This window comes from Mauremys mutica, chromosome 1, assembly GCF_020497125.1.
Source record: "Mauremys mutica isolate MM-2020 ecotype Southern chromosome 1, ASM2049712v1, whole genome shotgun sequence".
Lineage (NCBI taxonomy): Eukaryota > Metazoa > Chordata > Testudines > Geoemydidae > Mauremys > Mauremys mutica.
The window spans coordinates 245,823,667-245,845,292 of record NC_059072.1 but is presented as its reverse complement, the minus strand read 5'-3'; the positions used below and the strand labels follow the sequence as shown (position 1 = coordinate 245,845,292).

The 21,626-nt window shown below is 45.5% G+C and overlaps 2 protein-coding genes across 7 annotated transcripts in view; both read left to right on the top strand.

The window, feature by feature from the left end:
* The first annotated feature begins 5,997 nt into the window (after positions 1-5,997).
* LOC123363983 (lysozyme g-like) lies at positions 5,998-13,482 on the top strand. 2 transcript variants are annotated; one of them, XM_045005671.1, is made up of 6 exons: positions 5,998-6,048; positions 7,092-7,184; positions 7,715-7,816; positions 11,130-11,326; positions 12,442-12,580; positions 12,898-13,482. In XM_045005671.1, the coding sequence occupies exons 2-6, from the start codon at positions 7,142-7,144 to the stop codon at positions 13,029-13,031; spliced, it is 615 nt and encodes a 204-aa protein (XP_044861606.1). In that variant the 5' UTR covers positions 5,998-6,048; positions 7,092-7,141; the 3' UTR covers positions 13,032-13,482. The 2 variants fall into 2 exon arrangements, with proteins under 2 accessions (XP_044861606.1, XP_044861599.1); XM_045005664.1 differs by lacking the exon at positions 5,998-6,048 and adding an exon at positions 6,335-6,353.
* Positions 13,483-13,626: 144 nt separating this feature from the next.
* LOC123363999 (lysozyme g-like) overlaps positions 13,627-21,626 on the top strand; it is a 36,878-nt gene continuing 28,878 nt past the window's right edge. For 2 of the 5 annotated variants that reach the window (XM_045005712.1, XM_045005678.1), the window contains exon 1: positions 13,627-14,879. The gene's annotated coding sequence lies outside the window, so the exon portion shown is untranslated. Of the gene's footprint in view, positions 14,880-15,320; positions 15,498-15,838; positions 15,937-21,626 lie in introns of those variants that run through there. The other 3 variants (XM_045005702.1, XM_045005685.1, XM_045005695.1) reach the window with 3 other exon arrangements.

Genomic DNA, 21,626 nt, shown 5'->3' with positions numbered 1-21,626 from the left:
AAAACTGGTGTTGGGCAGAAGATCCAAGCATGTGAGCTGAGAGAATGAAGAAATTTGCCAGGGTTTAAAAAAGTCAATCCCTCATGGAAAGGGTAAGTTAAGGTGAACAAACTGACCCCTCCCCAGACCCCCAAAGGTTAGAGACCTGAGATAAGATAGGCCTGCCTAGGGCTCTAGGGAAGGTAAACATAGGTATAGACATTCTATTCTTGTAAACCTCACTCTCTCTCTCTGGCCCAATTAATATTTAACTATTCAATTAATGTGGAACAAATTGAACAAGAGATACTCACTCTCCCTCCCCCATCAGATGATTTCATAGCCTGCTGCTGAGGGCACTCACCAGAAGATTAGGATGACCAGATGTCCTGATTTTATAGGGACAGTCCTGATTTTTGGGTCTTTTTCTTATGTAGGCTCCTATTACCCCCCAACCTCTGTCCTGATTTTTCACATTTGTTGTCTGGTCACCCTATAGAAGATCCTTGTTTGAATCCCTTCCATCAGACAGAGGGGGAACTTGAACCAGGAGTCTCCCATATCCTAGCTGAGTACCCAATCTACTGGGCTAAAGGGAGGCCTCCCCTTGCCATTTTGTCTGGAGTTGGACAGGCACCTAATTTTGACTCACAAAGATCAGTTTAGGTGCTTAAATCACCAGATTCCCGGAGAGTGGTTCCTGGCTTTGAATTGTGAGCAGACATAGGTGCCTCCCTCCAGCCCAGAGTTTAGGCCCTGAACTCCAAGACAGGGGGAAGTTTAAGGGTATGTCTACAGTATGAAATTAGGTTGATTTAATAGAAGTCGATTTTTTAGAAATCGATTTGATACAGTCGTGTGTGTGTCTCCCCACTAAGCGCATTAAGTAGGTGGAGTGAGCCCACAGTACCGAGGCTAGCGTTGACTTTCAGAGTGTTGCACTGTGGTAGCTATCCCACAGTTCCCGCAGTCTCTGCCGCCCATTGGAATTCTGGGTTAAGCTCCCAGTGCCTGATGGGGCAAAAACATTGTCGCGGGTGGTTCTGGCTACATGTCAGCAAGCCCCCTTCCTTCCTCCCTTCGTGAAAGCAACAGCAAAAAATCGTTTCTCGACATTTTTCCTGAGTTACCCATGCAGACGGCATACCAGGGCAAGCATGGAGCCCGCTCAGCTCACTGGCACCATATGTTTCCTGGGTACTGGTGGCAGACACAGTACTGCAGTGCTACACAGCAGCATCCCCTTGCCTTGCAGACAGCAGACAGTACAATACAACTGCTAGCCATCATCATCATCCCGTTGGTGCTCCTGGCCGGCCTTGGTGAGGTTGGTCGGGGGCGCCTGGACAAAAATGGGAATGACTCCAGGTCATTCTCTTCTTTAAGTTTCGTCTACGGGAGATTCAGTCCTGCCTGGAATATCATGCCAGCTGGAGGCTTCTACCTTAGGCTGCTCTCCCAGTTGGCAGCACTGCACGGTCGCACCTACCCCAGCCTACCCCTTGCTCCCATGGCTCATGAAGCCTGGACAGTAGTAAGGAGCAATTCAACTATAGGCTGAGCAAGTGCAGAATGCTGGTAGAATGTGCCTTTGGACATTTAAAAGCTCGCTGGCACAGTTTACTGACTCGGTTAGACCTCAGCAAAACCAATATTCCCATTGTTATTACTGCTTGCTGTGTGCTCCACAATATCTGTGAGAGTAAGGGGGAGACGTTTATGGCAGGTTGAGCTGCGCTGGCCAAACAGGAAATGAAATTCAAAAGTTCGCAGGGCTTTTCCTGTCTACCTGGTCAGTACATCTGAGTTGAGAGTGCTGTCCAGAGCGGTCACAATGGAGCACTCTGGGATAGCTCCCAGAGGCCAATACCCCAGCAGGGTCGATTTCAGCGCTAATCCCCTCATCAGGGAGGAGTACAAAAATTGATTTTAAGAGCCCTTTTAGTTGACAAAAATGGCTTCATCTTGTGGACAGGTGCAGGGTTAAATCGATCTAATGCTGCTAAATTTCACCTAAACTCGTAGTGTAGACCAGGGCTAAGATACACCCCTCTTCTCAGCATCACCCACTGAGCAGCTTAGGCAGCTCCCTACCTAGTGTGCTGGCTTCTGTGGATTGCATTGTAAAGCTCCCCGCCTGGCCAAGGGCATGTGGAGGTTGAGGGTCCATGCGCTTGCTCCCCCACAGCTACCCACATGGCTCTTACCCCAACCTGGCTCCAGCCGAGGGGCAGGGCCTTGGAGTCAGAGCTGCAGCCCGGTCATGGTAAGACCTGTGGGGAGCCATGGCAGACCCTCCACCTGACACGGTGCGGGGGTGGGGTGGGTGAGAGAAGCCCCCTCCCAATGTCCCTGCCCCCCGGGCTCCCTGCCCAAGGCAGGTGGAGGGTCCGCACCACGGCTCCCCACAGCTGCCCACACAGTTCTTGCCATAGCTGGGCTGTGGCTCCAAGGGCCTGCCCCCTGGCCAGAGCCAGGTATGGGTAAGAGCCACTGTTAGGGCTGCTGTGGGGAGCCTGGGTCCCTCCACCTGTCCTGGGTGGGAAGCCCGGGGGGCAGGGATGTGGGGAGTGGGCTTCTTTCGGTCCTCCCAACCCACCCCGGGCTCCAGCTTTGGGCTTGGCCAGGGGTGGGGTCTCCAAGGGAAGAGGCAGGGCCTTGGGGAAAGAGGCAGGGTGGGACCTCAGGGGGCAGGAGCTCCAGCCCCCCCTCCCACTTTCAGGAAGGCTCTGCTGCCCCTGTGCTCTCCCTGCTGACGGCTGCCTGAAAGTTCCAGGGCAGATACTGAGCCAGCTGAGAAGACAGAGAAATGGCAGCTTCATCCCGTCCTCCCTCCTGGTGTGCTGCCTCCCCAAAGTCTGCTGCATGGTGTGGGAGAGAAAGAAAGGGAGCTCCAGCCATGTGCCCATCCCTTCTAATCTCAGAGGCAGGAAAGTACTTTGGTGGAGAGATAGAAATAGGACAGACACATACATTGCCTGGTACACGGTGTAATGGGGTACTCACTTCTGTGGTGCCTCCTCGTGGCTGGGTCTGGGGATCATCTCTTACCCAGTCTAGTGCCTTCTTCTGTCACTTGCTCACCCTGCAGCCCCTCTTGCTCTCCAGGACTCAGGGTGCTCTCTCATTTTGACTCAGCCCTCTGGCCAGGTCACTGTATAGTCCTCCCCTTCTGAGGTATCACAGTCTCGCAGGACTGGCTGTCCAGATATCACTCCCAGCAGCCCTCCAGTTCAAGGCTACGCCACCTCATCAGTGGCTGGTAAGGGAAAATGGGCTCGCCCACTACTCCAGCCTAGGAACTCTAAAATCAGCAGCCAGGATCTCTGGCTGCTATTTCACTGGACTGCTTCCTACTCTGTCTCTATCATACTTCTTTATCTACCACCCTTCTGGGTATGCCCGTCTTAGGATCCCAAGGCTTCTACTCTCCCCCAGGTAGGGTTACCAGATAGCAACTGTGAAAAAACAGAACAGGGGGTGGGGGGTAATAGGCACCTATATAAGAAAAAGTCCCAAAAAACAGGACTGTCCCTTTAAAAATGGGACATCTGATCACCTACCCCCAGGGTTTCTCCTTCTTTTCTCTCTAAGACCAGAGAGTGACTGCAGGCTTCCACACAGCAGTCCCTTCCTGGTGAAAATGTCCTGACTCTACACTAGCCAGGCCTGCTCCTGTTCAACTGGGCTCCATCCTCAATCAGCGCTTTCCTCTCGAGCCTAACTCTCCCTCAGGGGATGCCTGTCAGGTTAATAGTACAAGTAACTATGTACAGTTATGTTTAATGTATAGTCCAGGGGTAGGCAACCTAAGGCACGGGTGCCGAAGGCGGCACACAAGCTGATTTTCAGTGGCACTCACACTGCCTGGGTCCTGGCCACCGGTCCGGGGGGCTCTGCATTTTAATTTAATTTTAAATGAAGCTTCTTAAACATTTTAAAGACCTTATTTGCTTTACATACAAGAATAGTTTAGTTATACATTATAGACTTATAGAAAGAGACCTTCTAAAAACATTAAAATGTCTTACGGGCACACGGAACCTTAACTGAGAGTGAATAAATGAAGACTCGGCACACCACTTCTGAAAGGTTGCCGACCCCTGGTATAGTCAGTATCTTTGGTGCCTGGTTAGTGTAAACTCTGCCTAGCACATAAAGGTACATAATTAAAATTGTCTCAGTCCTCAGCATTTCATGGATAAAAACTAAGAGGAAGTATAGCAGCTTTGCAATATGCACAGCTGGGCTAAGAGAATCAAGCTGCAGAGACGGGAGCCGGTGACCAGAAGCCACCTTTCTAGAGGCTATAGAGTCTTAACCATGAGGCTCCCACCCTTTTATTTGTGGGTGGTTTGATAACTTTAACAGAAGTATTTTATATAAGTTGCAACACTTTTTGATCTAGAAATCTAGGAGAGGCTCAGTGTCATAATGTAAATCACTAAAATCCATGAATCACAGAAATGCCTATGGTGCCTGCGTTGTACACTCAAATATAGATGCCTGCAATTTTCTACCCATTGCTCCTGAGAGATGTGCTGAAATAAACCTTTCTGCATTATTCCAGAAATGGGATGTAGTCTTGTTGCATGGCAGAAATTACTATTTCCCGTCTTCAGGATTAAAAAAAACCCCAAGTAGCCAAAAATAAATGAGTATTGCAAAGCCAATGTCAATAGAACAGATTGCACCAGCTGGAGTCAACTGGTGTTTTCACTCCCTCACACAAGTTAGGTAATAAAAGAGCAGGGCAAAAATAACTCCTCAGTCCGCTATTTCAGCTAAACTTAAAATATTTGTTTTGTTGCCTTAGGCAAGATATTCATCATTAATAATTGACCCTGCACTCAACTCAATGTTATTTCTCTGTCTGTCGGGATATAACATGATAACTTTTGAACATCACATCTGATCATGTCCAATATCTCAGGGAACATGCTAGTCATCAATGGACAGAGCTCTGCTGATTTTTGGGAAAAGCAGAAAAGCCATTTACACTTAAAAAGTTGCTCCTTGCTCTCCCTTCTGTGAATTGCCTACCACCTGTGGGGTGGATGCTCAGCCAACAGGGGAAGCCAGAGGCAGAAGAGAGAGGAGGAATCTTCTTCCATTCCTCCCGCCTGGCGCACTGCCTCCCCAAAGCCTGCTCCATAGTGGGGGAGAGCGCAAGAGTGCCCAATCTGGGAAACATTGAAGGAAGGAAGCTTCATACACTGGAGGCTGGGGGGAAATGAGGGACTCCCAGAGCTCCAGGTGTGAAAGGAAGGGGAAATCAGGGGACTATATGCAGTCCCTGATTGTTAGGAGGGAGGGTTGCACCGAGTCTCTGCAATAGAGAGAGGTGTGAGGATGCAAATGTACCCCTCTGATGAGAGTGTTCCAGGTCCCCCTCTGTGCCCAGTAAACAGAGGAGATGAGTTGCAAAAGTCACCAAATACAACACTTTAGCTCAATCTGTAGCAGCTGATGCTTTTAGCTCTAGAGTTTCCCAGTTCAACCTCCAGTGTGTTAGCCAAGAAGGTGGACATCCCACTAGATAACTTGTAAGGTTTGTGGGGAATGGAGGAATGCAAGGAACCATTGATGTGTGCAGTGAGGTCCCACCCTCTAGTAACTAGTTGTTCCTGCCAGGGAGGAAAAATGTTTTTAGTTTGTTCCCACAGAATCTCCTGAGAAGGATCTGTGATACCAGAACCAGACTGGGGAAAAACATTCCCAGGGAGGGTGAATGCTTTGTCATTGCTTTGGACTTTGCCACAGAACATTTAGGGAGGAGGTTGTGAAATCAAAGAAAGATGAAGAGGGAGAGGGGAGAACTGCTGGGTAGAGGAATTTTTTTGTTTGTTTTGAAATTTGAATCATGCCAAATAGTGGAAGATTACATCTGCCCTCATGCCAACTCCCACAAGGGCACACACTGGAGTTTGTTTTCATTACGAAACTTGACAGTAAATTTGATCACATCTGATACCAGAAGAACATGCTGAGTAAACAGGGAAGTACTGTCTAGTGTATATAAAGCTCCTCAAAACATCCATCTTCTAGGAGAAGGGAAGCTGAAGACAGGTGAGTAAAACATTAAGCTAATTCAGAGTGGGAGCTATTCTGAATTCTGTTCATTAGAAAATCCTCTGGGTAGTAATGAAAGACCAAATATGTTTACTCTACTTGAGTAAAGACTCCAGGATTTGTCCTTTAGGTAACGTCTACACTATGAGCTAGGAGTGTGAGTCTCAGCTCACATAGATATAATCCCTCACTCTTTTCGCTCTAGGGCACTAAAATCAGTTGTGTAGTCATGGGAACATGGACAGTGGCAAGCAGCCACATGGGCTAGCTGTGCCGAGTAAAAACTTGCCTGAACTCCATGGGTATGTACTTAGCACAGCTAGCCCATACCGCCACTCGCCGCTGACTGTGCTCCTGCAGCTACATCATTATGTTGAGAGCATTTACGTGATGAGACCTAGCAAGAGAATGTCTATGCAAGCTGGGAATCACACCCCTAGCTCATAGTGTAGATATACCCTTAGTGGTTATTACTGTGTCCCTGCTGTACAGTGAATAGAAGAGATGAGGCGTGTGTTGGTTATAGATTACTTTAGAGAAAACCAGAGCCCTGGAGCTGCTAAAAACGTTGGAGGTGATAATCTCCTGTGCTCTGCTCGTAGAAATAACAATAACAATTAGCAATCAACTGCACAGTGGGTGTAGGGGACCCTGGCATAGAATAAAGGTGCATTTGTAGCAGCAACAGGTCACCTTAAACACTATGAATGTTACTAATTCCAGATCAAATATTATTGGGGTTTGTATTTTGAAGTAAGCTAGTAAGATGCTACAGAGGCACATTATGATCAAAATTAAATTATTACAACTTGCTGTGTTGATTCTCTCAGATTTTTTTCTACACTGAAAGGACCTTATTTGTGTGCTATGTCAAAGAGAGGCAGAGTTATTATTGTGCCCTCAGTCCCAGTATTTCTACACTAATACACAAAATTCCCTTCTATCTCAGTATTTGCACATTCAGTGAAGAAAGTCCCCATCATTTCTTTGTATTTCTTCACAGTGGTACTGTACATTTAGATATTTTGGTTTCTCTGCAGACCTGGATTTATTTTCCGACTCTCTTGGGTGCTTGAGAAGAACCGTCCCCATGCAACTAACGCTGATGATTCTGGGCCTTGCTGCCCTTTTTGGTGAGTTTGAGGTCCATGTCTATTTCACTAAGCTCACTGCCAAAGCAACAGTGTAAAGAGATGATTGTAGGGATGGGGAGATATAAGAGACTAAGGCATTTTTCTGACTACTCCTACAAAACCTAATTATGGACATGGAAGGATGAGTTTGGTGCAATAGCAAATGAAATATACATAAACTATATTCGACAATGCAGCTTTCAGTACCAAGGATGACTCTTGCAAGGAGTGAGAATCAGGTGTTCTCAGTGAGGAGCACTGGGGTATAGCGATCAGGACACTTTCATGTCTGGCCTCTTTTAGAGACCAGTGAAAGAGACATCTCTGCACAGGCCTTCCTCCTCAACTGAGGCAGTGTCTTCTGGCAAGCAAGTCCTCCTCTCCACAAGATCTTTTTCCAAAACAACCCACAATGGAATGTACCCCATCTCAAAGTGGACCAGAGTCTGGTTGATGACTTCAAATTCTCTTAGCTTTACTTATGTTCACAATAGGTGCTTACTGTAAAATATCTGCATTTAATTTTTCAGGTACTTCTGAGAGTCAGACTGGATGCTTTGGTAACATAAACAACATTGATACCACTGGGGCTTCCTGTAAAACTGCAGGACAAGAAGGTTTAGATTACTGTGGTGAGTATAATTCTGCTGCTTTGTTGCTGTATTTCAGATTCATCACAATGATCCATAGTACTTTACACCTTCAAAGGACTTTACAAGCATTAATTGATTAAGCATCACAACAACATTCTGATTGGCTAGTATTATTCTCCTCATTTCACTACGAAACTAAGACAGAGAGGAAGACTTAATAAAACCTTGGGATGATATGGTCCAGAAATTAAAAAATCAATGTTTACACATGTGGCTTGATTCTTTAGGTGTCCAGCTTCAGACATTTAGGGCCTAATTATCAGAAGTGTTCACACAAGCACCTCTAATTAAACTTATCAGGAGCTGTGAATGTTCAGATTCTCTGAAAATCAGGCCCAAGGTATCTCTGATTAAAGTATCCAAAATTAACAGTCACTTTTTAAAGTTTGACCCAAGTGACTTTCCCAAGGCTATTGAGCAAATCAGTGGCAGAGCTGAGAGTGGTACTGATAAATTCCTGATCCCATTCTCTTGGTTAGTCCTCATTATGCCACACCAGCTACTTGCACATCAGATCAACAGTTTATCTGGTACTGTCGGGAAAATCAAAGGCGCTCCCTATTCTTTTACTCTACAAATAAAATTGGACTTAATGCCAAACTCTTCTATTGTGGGTAGGATTTAGATTCCCTCCTCATGTAACATGAAATGGTGCTGAGACTCCAAAAGAAAATAAGGCGAAAGTGCAACTATTGGGAACGACTGTCTCAAATTGCAGTTGTCCCCTTCTACATAAGTCTGTCCCTAAGAATCCCATCATTTTGAATCCCCCTCTCAACTTTGAAGCCCCATATTACAGTCCTGTTCTTCTGGCCACAGAGGGGTAGATGTGACTCCTCTCAGCTCCTCTTAACATCACTCCTGCATCGTCCAGACACCGACAGGTTGCTGTCAGTTTGGGTACGTCTACACTACGGGACTATTCCGAATTTGCATAAACCGGTTTTGTAAAACAGATTTTATTAAATCGAGTGCGCGCGGCCACACTAAACACATTAAATCGGTGGTGTGCGTCCATGGTTCGAGGCTAGTGTCGATTTCTGGAGCGTTGCACTGTGGGTAGCTATTCCGTAGCTATCCCATAGTTCCCGCAGCCTCTCCCGCCCCTTGGAACTTCCGGGTTGAGATCCCAGTGCCTGATGGGGCAAAAATCATTGTCGCGGGTGGTTCTGGGTAAATGTCGTCAGTCACTCCTTCCTCTGGGAAAGCAACGGCAGACAAGCATTTCGCGGCTTTTTTCCCTGGATTGCCCTGGCAGATGCCATATCATGGCAATCATTGAGCCTGTTTTGCCTTTTGTGACTGTCACCGTATGTGTAATAGATGCCGCTCACAGAGGCGATTCAGCAGCGCTACACAGAAGCATGCTTTTGCTTTTGCATGATAGCAGAGATGGTTACTAGCCATACTGCACCATCTACCATACCATAAATTGGTAATAAGATGGTCATGGTTACCAGTCCTTTTGCACTGTGCCATTTGCTGCTGTCATAAGTGGCCCTGGCCGATCAGCCAGGGGCGCAAAAGCCAAAATTGGGAATGACTCCCTGAGTCAATCCCTCCTTTTTGGTATCTAAAAATAGAATCAGTCCTGCCTAGAATATGGGCAAGTGTACTAGAGAACCACTGTATCATAGAGCCAGAGAGCACAGCTGCTCTGTGTCAGATCCCACAGAAATTATGAGCTGTATGCTATTCACAGGGGGTGCTCCTGCAACAACCCCACCTGTTGATTCCGTTCTTCCCCCAGCCTTCCTGGGCTACCATAGCATTGCACCCCCACTTGTGTGATGAATTAATAAAGAATGCAGGAATAAGACACAGTGACTTGTTAGTGAGAAATGAGTGGAAGGCAGCTTCCAGCTGCTATGATAGTCCAGACAGGACAGTAAGGAGTGTGGAGAAGAGGAGCCCAGCATCCCTCTGCTAGTCCAGGGGCAATTGAATCTTTTCTTTACAATGAAGGGTGGGGGCTGATGGAGCTCAGCCCCCTGTTGCTATTATGAGGATGGTTACCAGCCATACTGCACCATCTACAAGGAAAAATTAGGGCCAGGCGCCCTTGATTGACCTCACTGATGCTAGTCGGCATGGTTACCAGCCCTTTTGCACTGCCCCATGTGCCAATAGACTGATGACGAGGACGGGTATCAGTCGTATTGCACCATCAGCCACCCATGGCGGGGGGGGGAGTGAGGATGTTAGTGTTGACGGCTGCAGCATCGCGTTTATCTGCAGCATTCAGTAAAGATAGGGTGACATGTAAAAGAGTCAAGAGAGGATTGTTTTCCCTTTCACTTCTGGGGGTGGGTGGGGGGGTGCGTAAATTGCCGAGCTATGCCCTGACCCACCGCGGACACGGTGTTTGACCCTAGAAGCATTTGGAGCTCAGCCAAGAATGCAAATGCTTTTCGGAGACTGCAGGAACTGTGGGATAGCTTGAGTCCTCCAGTCCATTAGCGTCCATTTGATTCTTTGGCTTTCCGTTATGCTTGTCACGCAGCAGTGCGCTGAGCCCCTGCTATGGCGTCTGTCTGGAGATTTTAAAAAAATGATTTTGAATTTCGTCTTCTGTAACGGAGCGCTGATAGAACAGATTTGCCTGCCCTTACAGTGATCACGTCCGCATGGTCCATGCGGGGGCTCCTTCTTTATTTTGATTTTTAACTGCATCGCCACACGTGCTGATTGGAGCTCCATGCTGGGCAAACAGGAAATATTCAAAAGTTCGCGGGGCTTTTCCTGTCTACCTGGCCACTGCATCCGAGTTCAGATTGCTGTCCAGAGCGGTCAGTGGTGCACTGTGGGATACCGCCCGGAGGCCAATACCGTCGATCAGCGGCCACACTAACCCTAATCCGATATGGTAATACCGATACTAGCGCTAATCCTCTCGTTAGGGACGAGTACAGAAACCGGTTTAAAGAGCCATTAAAATCGATATAAGGTGCCTCCTAGTGTGGACGGTTGTGGCGTTAAATCGGTTTTACGCTCCTAAAACCGATTTAAACGCCTAGTGTAGACCAGGCTTTTCTCTTCAGAGGCTGAGCATGCTCCCCACTCCAACTCCTCCCAAGCCCATTCACCTTCATTTTAGGACCTAAAGAAATAGGAATTAAACCACCTTTTACACATTAATTACACAAGGCAAAAAATAATTTTGCTTTGCTTTCACAACGCACACAACTCTCACAAAGGCTCTCAGATGGCAGAACAGAGCTCTCAGCTTTTGAAATCTCACATTGACTTAATAATCTTAAAGAAAACATCTTTACTTTTACATTTATTACAGGACGTCCTGCGTCAGAAAAGATTGCTGAGAGGGACTTAAATAATATGAACAAATATAAAGCCATCATTAAGAGCACTGGCAAAAAAAAATGTGTAGATCCAGCAGTGATCGCTGGTATTATCTCTCGAGAGTCACATGCTGGAACTCTCCTAAAGGCTGGCTGGGGTGATAACGGCAATGCATTTGGTTTGATGCAGGTCAGTAATGATCAATAAACTAGGAATAAAATACTATTGTATATCCATTTGTTTCAACAGAGAGAGCCCGCTTCATTTCTCACTAGTGCAGCTCAGGCTGAGATTGATACTCGGCACACTATTATATAGGATGATCAGATGTCCCAATTTTATAGGGACAGTCCCGATTTTGGGGTCTTTTTCTTATATAGGCTCCTATTACCCCCCCACCCCATCACGATTTTTCACACTTGCTGTCTGGTCACCCTACTATTAGAAAACAAACTATTGCTGAGGCAGCAACACATTGCACTGGCATATGTCAGACCTGGGGTTATAGAGGCTGATTCTTGTGCTTCAGTTTGAACATCAGTTAATTCTGTGGGTTAATGGAGCCCCTGAAGAGGCTGTGCATTTTACCCTTCTATACAAGAAAAGTGAAGTACTTAGTGGCAGCAGGAAGTTTGAGAGAGAGCATCAGACAAAAAGACAGGTGAAAACTGGCAGGCTCAGAATGACAGGGCAGGCTTTATCCACAGTCTTATGCCACTGAGTCCTTAGTGATAATAATAGATTTTAAATTTAAATATGCACTTGGCTAACACCATAATGTACATACTTCTTCTGATAAGACTGTCAGTGATAATCCAACAACAAAAGAACAGAGTGTAATTTTATGGTTCATTTTGAACTTTTGCATTTCTTTGAATTTAGCCAGGCCCCTGTCCTCTGTGGCATTCTATGTTTGTAATGAAGTCAGTGAGACTACTCAGAAGGACTACAACCTTTAAGGATGAGAAGTAAAGATTTTATGGATAAAGCCCCTAATTTCCTCCGTGGGTCAGGAAGCGTGGCCCACATACTGCAGCACCAGACACTAGACCAGTGGTAGCCAAATGCACAACTACAACTTGAAATGGAAAAGAAGCAGCATTTTAAGATACGTTTTTTTCATTAGCACAGTCCAACATTCTATCCCTCGGTGTCTGTGCTCAGGGCACAACAGAAAGTGCAGTGAAGGTCATTAATGACCAAAACTGATTTATCAAACAAAATTTGACAACTAAAATACGTAGAGAATATTGAGAGGGAAATAAACTGCATAAACATATCCTCTTTCCCTCTGGCTCTTTTAGGTTGATAAAAATCACCATAGTATTGTTGGACAGTGGAATGGTGAAGATCATCTCCTTGATGCTACACAAATCCTTATCGATATGATTAAGGGAATCCAGAAAAAATTCCCCAGATGGACAAAGGAACAACAGCTGAAAGGTATAGTGTAGAGTTGTATAGGAACTAAGGGAAAATCTCTGGCAAAAATCATGTTTAAAAGTTTCTTTGTTACTGACACTCTAGAATAATAAGCATTTAAAAGAATCTCACATAATTTTTCACCACTGATGCTGTTTGTCTGCTTCTTGATTTCACCTAGTTTGAGTGGTGTCCCATTCTTTAGCACAGTGTTGTATGATGGGTTTATAAACACTGCATGGGGAATATTTATAATCCTCACCCCCACCCAAAAAAACCCACAAAAAACCAACCCAGTTTATATTGACCGTGTTAGCTACTCTGATGTTTCATTTCAGGTGGGATTTCTGCCTACAATGGAGGACTAGGAAATGTCCGAAGTTATGTAAATATGGATAGGGGCACGCCCGGCGATGATTATGGCAATGATGTCGTTGAACGAGCCAAGTTTTATAAGAGAAATGGATATTGAATCTGGGAATTCTCTTCTTTCAGATAAATTGTAGTGCATATGATTATCAGTCTGATGTACATTAGAGATACTGTATGTTTGGGGGAAGATTAAAACCTGTATCCTGAAAATCCTTATTGATGCATATAGGCCCACTGACTGCAGTGGGAAGAATTGCTTCAATAAGGGTTTACAGTCTCAGGCACCAGATTTTTAAATTCTACAATCAGTAAACATTAGTTATATGGTAAATTTAAAACATTTGGTCTCTATCTAACCAAGGAAACATTAACCAGAGTATTGATAATATCCTATCCTATTCTGATTATTTCTCTGATTTATTAAAGCTGCTCTGTCTAGCTATTGTTAGTCTTCTACCTTCCCATTTTTAATCATATATATATTTCAATATCTGCTGTTGTCTTAAGAAATAAAAAGGGAAAAGTAATCTCTTTGGGGAAGGAAAAATGTATTTTCAATCTTTTTGTGATTTAGTTCGACAATTTATTTTTTGTTGTTTAGCAAATGAAGCAAGACTCCAATGCTCATCTTTTCAGTTGCATTAACAAACATTTGATAAAGACAAGAATACATTTAAAGCAGATAAATTTCAAAGGGAATCAAATGAAAGAAATTTGTGCTACCTGAGATTATGGCTTTTTTGCTGCTTTCAAAGGCCTTAACGTCTCATTCAATGAAAAGAAGTGATAACCTACTTGAGAAAACATTAGTACTATCCAGTACAGCATGTCTTACAGTCTTTTGACTTTAAGATTGAGCACTTTTTCTGGAATGCATTTAGAATCCACTTGTTCCCAATGTACATGGGAGCTACAGGATAAGAAGCATTTTTGAAAAGCTGGTCAATTCATTTAGGACCCTAAGAGCCTGAACCAATGTCCATTGAATCAATGGAAAGACTGCTGTACTATAAACAGAAGAGAAACAATTCATGTTGGCATATAGACCCTCATCAATCTCTCTGCCAAGATGGAAAACTTGTCAAATTCCATATTCCTGAAAACTCAGGTGATCATTCTGGCTTCATGGACATATGTTATACAAACAAACAATCTAAAAGGTAACATTACTGATAAATATTCAACTAATAATACAACTCATAGCTTGTTAGATTCCACTTGTCCAGTCAAACATGATAATTTATCATACCAGTAGTCTCCATTATTAATATTTTCAACTAAGTTAACCATGAGCATGTGTCTATCTTCAGAGTCATAGAAGCATGTGTAACCATGTTTCCTGGTGGAATACCTGACAAAAAACACCAACAAAAATCTGTATTTCTTTTTCCTAAATGGAAAACCATCTTCATCAGTGCATTTAGTATGCGCCGAAATACTAAATGGCTTAATAAGTATTTTCACTTGCGTCCTCTTAATCTATATGTAAAGATTCTAGCAAACAACAGCCTGCAGTAGAACCACCCCGTAAGCACTCCAGATCACAGATGTAGCCCATGATTTGTTTGTCTCTGCAATGGGGTGTATTCAACCTTTGCAGTGCCGTTCTGATGGCCCTGCAGTCCTACTGCACCCCGCTCCAAGAAGGGGCAAGCTGGAAGGACAAGAGCAGTGGAGTTGGATGCTCCAAGCTTGCCTAGAGATATATGTCTAGGGTGGTCATTTTGGAAGTGTAGCAGGGTGCTGGTGCAAAGGCACCTAATTAGCCCCTGCTCAGCCAGCCCCAATCAGAAGAAATAGATTAGGGCTGGGGAGAAGTCTGGTGCCTGGCCTCTGGAACTGGCTGCACCTGTGGGCCTGCTAGTAGAAGAGCTATAAAGGCTGGCTGGCAGCCAGTGCAGGGAAGGATGGCCAGGGAAGGGGCAGTCTCTAGGCTGAAGGGAGACCTGTGAGTTTGTAAATAGTATTGCTGGTGATGGGAACTGTGTGTAAATAAAAGCCATGGGTGCTGCAGCAAGAAAAGCCTCACAGTGCTTTATTGAGAGAGCAAAGAGCTCAGCGGGGGGCAAACCAGGAAAAGACCCGGGGGGCTTGTTTCCGATCCTTAGTCCGTTCACGTCTCCGGGCGGAGTTCCTCTGGGCGGTGTCCGCTGGCTCCCTTGACGCCTTCGAGGAGCAGTGGGCGCTGTCCGGGGTTCTCTGCTCGGTGTCCCCGTCAGGCTCCCTTCTTATGACCCTTTGACCGCACTCCTGTCCCTGTTCTTTTATTAGTTGTCCCCTGCAATTAGTGGGTTTCTGAGGCTCTGTGGCACCTCCCCTTAGGCTGGGGGGGGTTCCGTTAGCATGGGGCGGGCTTTGCCCGCCCCATTTCCTGGAAACCCAATAGATACAGGAAGCCATAGAGTCCTAGTCCTCTATGGGTTAGAAGGGCTAGCAACAGCCAATGTGGGCCCTGCTGGCCCAGATAAAAACAGCTGCCTGGCCTTAGCAGTTCAGTGCCTGACTGGGACCAGAGGGGCAAGGAAGCATGCTCCTCTCTGGCCAAAGGAACTGGAGGGATAGACAGGTTTGTTTTCTGGCTGTATTTTGCATAGCTGGGTTTGCAGGGAGAGAGAGGACCTAAGAACTTTAACCCTGAGATAAGGGTGAAGCTAAAAGGGCTAGGTAGGAAGAGGCTCAGAAAGAAGCAGCAACAGACTAAGTTGAGAAATATGTGACTGCTGTTTATAGTGGGCAGCCCTGCATGCTCCTGTTGGCCACAGGTAAAGTGGCATAAATCCCAAGAAGGGGATAGAACTTCTTTGGCAGCCTGAATGAAGGGCTTAATTTAAAGGGCTCAGAGCTGTGGCTGAAGACCCTAGTGAAGGCAGATAGACCATTTATTTATTGGCCTCTTTAATACCCTAGAAGGGGCCCAGTTGGACTTTGTGACTTGACTGGAGGGTCAGAGAGCCAGCAAAGACCCAGGTGAGAAAAGGACTGATACTGCACCCGACTGCTCGGAGGTGAGGGCCCCATTACAACTTGGTACTCGAAGTGGGTTCTTGAGGGTTGGCCACTGAAACAAGGGTAGGGGAAAAATTTAAAAATTGAAGAATTGATGAGACTTCTATCCCAGCAGCAGCACAGCTCTGCTGAAAATCAGCAGCTACTATCTGAAAGTCAACAAAAGGCCCAGCAGGCTGCCAGCAACATCAGGCTGTGCTCCTGGAGGTGCTGCAGCTGCATTAGCAGCAGAAACAGGAACAGTGATTTCAGGAGTCACAGTTACAGTGGCTAACTAGCTCAGCCCCTCCAAATTTGTTGAACCCCAGTCCAGGGATACACCTGGCGGGCCCCATGACAACCCACAGGCCTACCTGGTCACATCTGAGCACGTGGCCATAACCACATCCTGGAGTAGAGAAACTTGGGCCCTTTCCTTTCCAAGGAAGTCCAGGTGACCTGCCATGCTCTAGATGAGGAAACAGCTAGAGATTATAATGCACTGAAAGCTGTCATGCTTGACCAGTTGATCAAGAAACATAGTGGTGTAGATTCCAGTCCAAGCCTTTTGCCTCAGGGGCTTATATGCAGACTGTAGTCCAATGTCTTAAGGACTGGGCCACCTAATGGCTCCATCCAGGGACCCACATGACTGCGGAGATTATAGATGCTATAATATTAGAGGAGAATTTAGATATATTGCCAAGAGCAATTAAAACGAGCTCAATGGCAATAGCCCCAACTTGCTTGCCACCATAGTCCATCTTATCAAAGATTATTTACTGGCCACCTGGCCCAGCCAGATCCTTTGGTTGAGGTCAGACAGCTGGAAGACCCAGTTTCAGAGGAAGGAGACCCTGGATCTCTGAAAAAATTAGAGGGAAGCTTCTCTGGACTTCGCCTGGTCCCTAAAGCCTCTGTCATGGTGGTCACTGACTATCTCGCCATGGACCCAGTCCAGAAATACCAAAGAGAAGGAGTCAGACGAAACCTACTAACAACCAGTGAGATGCTTCTGCTGTGGAAATCCAGGACATCTCAGTCAGTCATGGAGTGTCACTTCCTAGATTGGGGGGATTTGGAATAGTAGTGATGGCCTTGACTTTGACCAGTGTCATAAGGCAGGTGTAGCACAAGTTGATGGAGGGAGGTGCACTGTGTGAATTCAGGGTGCTCCCAAACTTTAATTCCAGAGTCTTGTTCAATCCTAATGCACTTCAATATAACTACCCCGTGAAGATGACCAGTGGACATAGAGAGGTCCACTCCTATCCCACAGTGTGGGTGCAGCTGAAGGTCAGCAACCACAAAGCAAGAATTCAGGTCAGCGTAATGAAGAGGCTTCCTTAGAATATTTTAATCATGAGAGACTGGTAACAGTTCCCCTTATTGCTATCAACTCAGTCAGGTTCTGCACTCAAGCTGTTCTGGCTGAAACAGCCCTCCCAGCAGTTGGAAGATATTTTTTTGACATTGAAATCCAGCCTTTGGGAGGAGCCTGCTCAACCTGGGAAACATAAAAAGACTAGAAGACAATGCCAGGAGGAAGGGAAAGCCTGGTTACAGGGGAGATGGAACTGAGGGAGCCCACTCAATGGGGGAATGATATCCAGCCAAAAGGTGGAGACATCTTCTGATCAGGAAGAACCCCTACTAGAGAACCACCCATCTGACTTAGAGCTATCCTGTTTAATGCAGGCCCATGATTTCATGGGCAGAAGGAAAACACCACCTTGAGAGAGGGAATGGTTATCGCGGGTCAAGGGACTTACTGGCCGCCGCTTCCAGCAGCCCCCATTGGCCTGCAGCGGCGAACCGTGGCCAGTGGGAGCCGTGATTGGCTGGACCTGCAGACGGGGCAGATAAACAAACCAGCCTGGCCCGCCAAGGGCTTTCCCTACACAAACGCCAACCCCAGTTAAGAAACAGTGGATTAGATAGTGTATCATATTTTGCTCAGGAGAATCTGGGGCAGGCTTAACAAACCCAGGCCTGTCATCATCATAAAGGAGTGTGACGTTGCACTCTATATGATTTTATGAAAATATGCTGATGAGTGTGAATATAATGCAACTGGAATATGTTTCATGCAAAAGGTCTCTTATAAGGTATCGTTACAAAGCTTATAATCTACTGAGTGTGGTCATCCTATTTGTATGTATGTATCATTCTTGTATCTGAAACTAGAAATATGAAATATAACTCTGAGGGCCTATTGTAATTATGCATAGTGTGGGCCATTAATGGTGGTTTGGAATCTCGATGGCTCCCATCAACCAGGACAATTGACTTAGATGGCTCTATTTGCTTGCAGGCCTTCCTGTGAGTCAGGCTGGGAGGAATGAAGTCTTGGAGTCTTACAGTGACATGTGATCATGTCACTTGAACTGGAATCCATCTGTAAGCTGGTGCTTTTCCATTGAGAAGGAGGGGTGGGAACCCAGAGAGGGACAAAGGATTCCTGCCTTATGCAAAAGATATATAAGTGGGTGGAACAGAACAAAGGGAGCTGCAATCATGAGAGATCCCCTAGCTACCACCTGAGCTAGAACAAGGCCTGTACCGGGGAAAGGACTGGGCCAAGACTGGAAGGCATCCAGTCTGTGATAGAAGCTTATTGAAACATCTGAGGGCGAGGTTTTATCTGTATTCAATTTTCTTACTGTAGTAGGCTTAGATTTGTGTGTGTTATTTTATTTTTCCTTGGTAATTCACTTTGTTCTGTCTGTTATTACTTGGAATCACTTAAATCCTACTTTTTGTATTTAATCACTTTTTACTTATTAATTAACCCAGAGTATGTATTAATACCTGGGGGTGGGGAAACAGCTGTGCATATCTCTCTATCAGTATTATAGAGGCTGAACAATTTATGAGTTTATCCTTTATAAGCTTTATACAGGGTAAAAGGGATTTATTTGGGGTTTGGACCCCATTGGGAGCTGGGCATCTGAGTTTTGGAGACGGGAACACTTCTTAAGCTGTTTTCAGTTAAGCCTGCAGCTTTTGGGGACATGGTTCAGACCTGGGTCTGGGTTTGTAGCAGGCTAGCATGTGTGGCTCAAACCAGGGAGGGCACTGAAGTCCTAAGTTGGCAGGGAAAACAGACTCAGAGGTAGTCAAAGCACATCAGGTGGCAGTCGCAAAGGGTTTTCTGTGATCCAACCCATCACAGCAGCACTGTGACAAGTTGGATCACAGAAAACCACTTGGGAACTGCCAACTGATGTTCTGAGACTATCTCTGAGCCCGCACTTACGCGACAGCCATTGGCAGTCAGTGGCACGGGGGCTGTAGGAGACATGTCCAGGAGAAAAGGGGGCATGGTTACCACTAGCAGCTGCACTTTTAGTTGTAAGAAGCGAATATTGTGCTACAGACATAGCTTAGAGCAGCCCCTTGTCTGGTCCTAATTTAAGAGCAGCCTGTAGATGTCACACAATGTTATGAGAGTTTGTTGGTTGGCTTTCAGTATATCGGATCTCTCTGGTGCCCTTAAACATGTTAGACATCCAGCAATACAACAGAAAATAATATGGCCCTACATGATTTATCCCGATGTGGTTGTGTGTTAGCAATGAAGCCTTTAAGAGTTTACTTTTCACCCCATGGCACCCTTTCAGAAAGAAGTGATGTCATTGCCGATTACTGACTTCAGCTAGAAACCAATTTGAGACAATTCACCCTTATTTCCAGTCTCAATCCAGATAAAATTTACAGCTTCCTTTCTTCTCAAAGCCTTTCCTTTCTTATCTTCTCCCCGACTTCCGGTTTACCACTAGAACAGTGGGAAGGTTTGGGCTTGTTTATTTTAAGACAGTTTTTCTTTGTCTTGTTACTGCAGCTCTTTATTTTATTAGTTTCTTTTGGAACCATACATCCTTCCCATACTACAACTAATACTGCTTATTTGCACAGCTTCTTTTACTTGCTGATTGAGGCCTACTTTACAATGCGCACACACACACATATACCAAACGTGAGCTAACTTTAATTCTTTACCTTTTTACTTATCCTACAGGTAGAAAGGGACTTTGGGAGATCATCAAGCACACTCCCCTGCTCTGAAGCAGGACCAAGACTAAGGTAGATTATCACTGACAGGTTTTGTGCAACCTGTTCTTAAAAACCTTCAACGACAGGGATTCCACAACCTCTCTTGGAAGCCTGTTCCAGACTGTAACTACCCTTATAGTTAGAAAGTGTTTCCTAATATGTAACCTAAATCTCCCCTGATGCAGATTAGGCCCATTAGTGCTTGTCCTACCTTCAGTGGACAACAATTTATGACAAAGACAACCCATTATGACTTTGTGCTTTGAGTGTTTGCTATGAGCCTTTTAGTACAAACACAAATTTAACCATTAAAGATGCCCAAGATCTGCTGAAAGACAAATTAATCAAAAGTCTACAACTGGGGGATTAAAGGGTGCCTGTGTTTACACTACCAACCAAACTTAAAACTAAGCAAAAGAAGTGATGAAGGATTGTCAGTAGGTGTTATGATTTTAAAAGACTGTCTTTCATAAATCCTCTTTAAACTTACTATATGTATAAAAAAGGCTAAAGACATTTAGCTATAGACTATCTATGCCAAGAACCAGAACGGAAGTTTTATGAGAATTTGCCACCTGTACAAATTTATTTGGGGTGAGCATTTTTCCACTTACAGTTTCAGTGAAGATGAAGCGCACACCTCCCTAGGGTTTGTGGTTGGATTAAGGTATCCGGAGTTGTCACTTCTCTATTGGCTCATCTCCTTGGTGGGCTGCTCTGCTGTTCCAACCCATCAAGGAGATGAGCCAATGGAGAAGGGACAAGTCCCAAAACCTGAATCCTAGCAAACCTCTAAGAGGTGTGTTCTCCACCTTCATTGAAACTCTAAGTGAATAAAAAGTCCACCCCAAAGGAATTCACTGCAATAGAAATACACGTTCAGCTTCAGAACCTCCTGCATGGATTCCTCAAGCTTCAACTGGTGAGATCACGTCTTACATAACCTAACCCTTTGCCTTGTACTGACATTAATTTTAATTCTATATTGAAATGCTATTGTAACTAACAGTTTTTAACAGCTTCTCCCAGTAAACCATTAATAGGTGAATTATTTTTTCTTTAGACTTTCAGGTCCTACCTAACCTAGAAAACTCTGACTGGAGAACTAGTGAAATGAAGACATGACCGCAGCCAAAAGAATGAAAATTAAGCAATTGAGAGGGGAATGGTTTTCTAGTCACTTGTTAATCTCTTGGTTTCATAGGCACTGACTCCGTGGGTGCTCCGGGGCTGGGACACACATGGAAAAAAAATAGTGGGTGCTCAGCATCCAATGGCAGCCCCACCGATCAGCTCACCCCCTTCCTCCCACAGTGCCTCCCACTCACCAGTGACCAGCAGCTCAGCAGTGTGGAGGAGGCGCTGCAGGGGAAGGGGTGGAAGAGGGTGGGAAGAGGCGGGGCAGAGTGGAGGCAGGAAGAGGCGAGGTGGGGTGAAGCGGAGGGGGGCTGAGGGAAGGGTTGAGTGGGGGCAGGGCCTGGGGCAGAGTGACTGTCGTGCATCCCCCAGGAACTCAGGAAGTTGGGGCCTCTGCTTGGTTTCTGCCAAGCCCTCTTTAGTAACTAACATTTTGGAGCAAAACACCTTGTTAAAAATTGAACACTGCATTAAGGTGTGAAAGCTCACCCAACAGGTTATCTAGCAAAACCTAGGA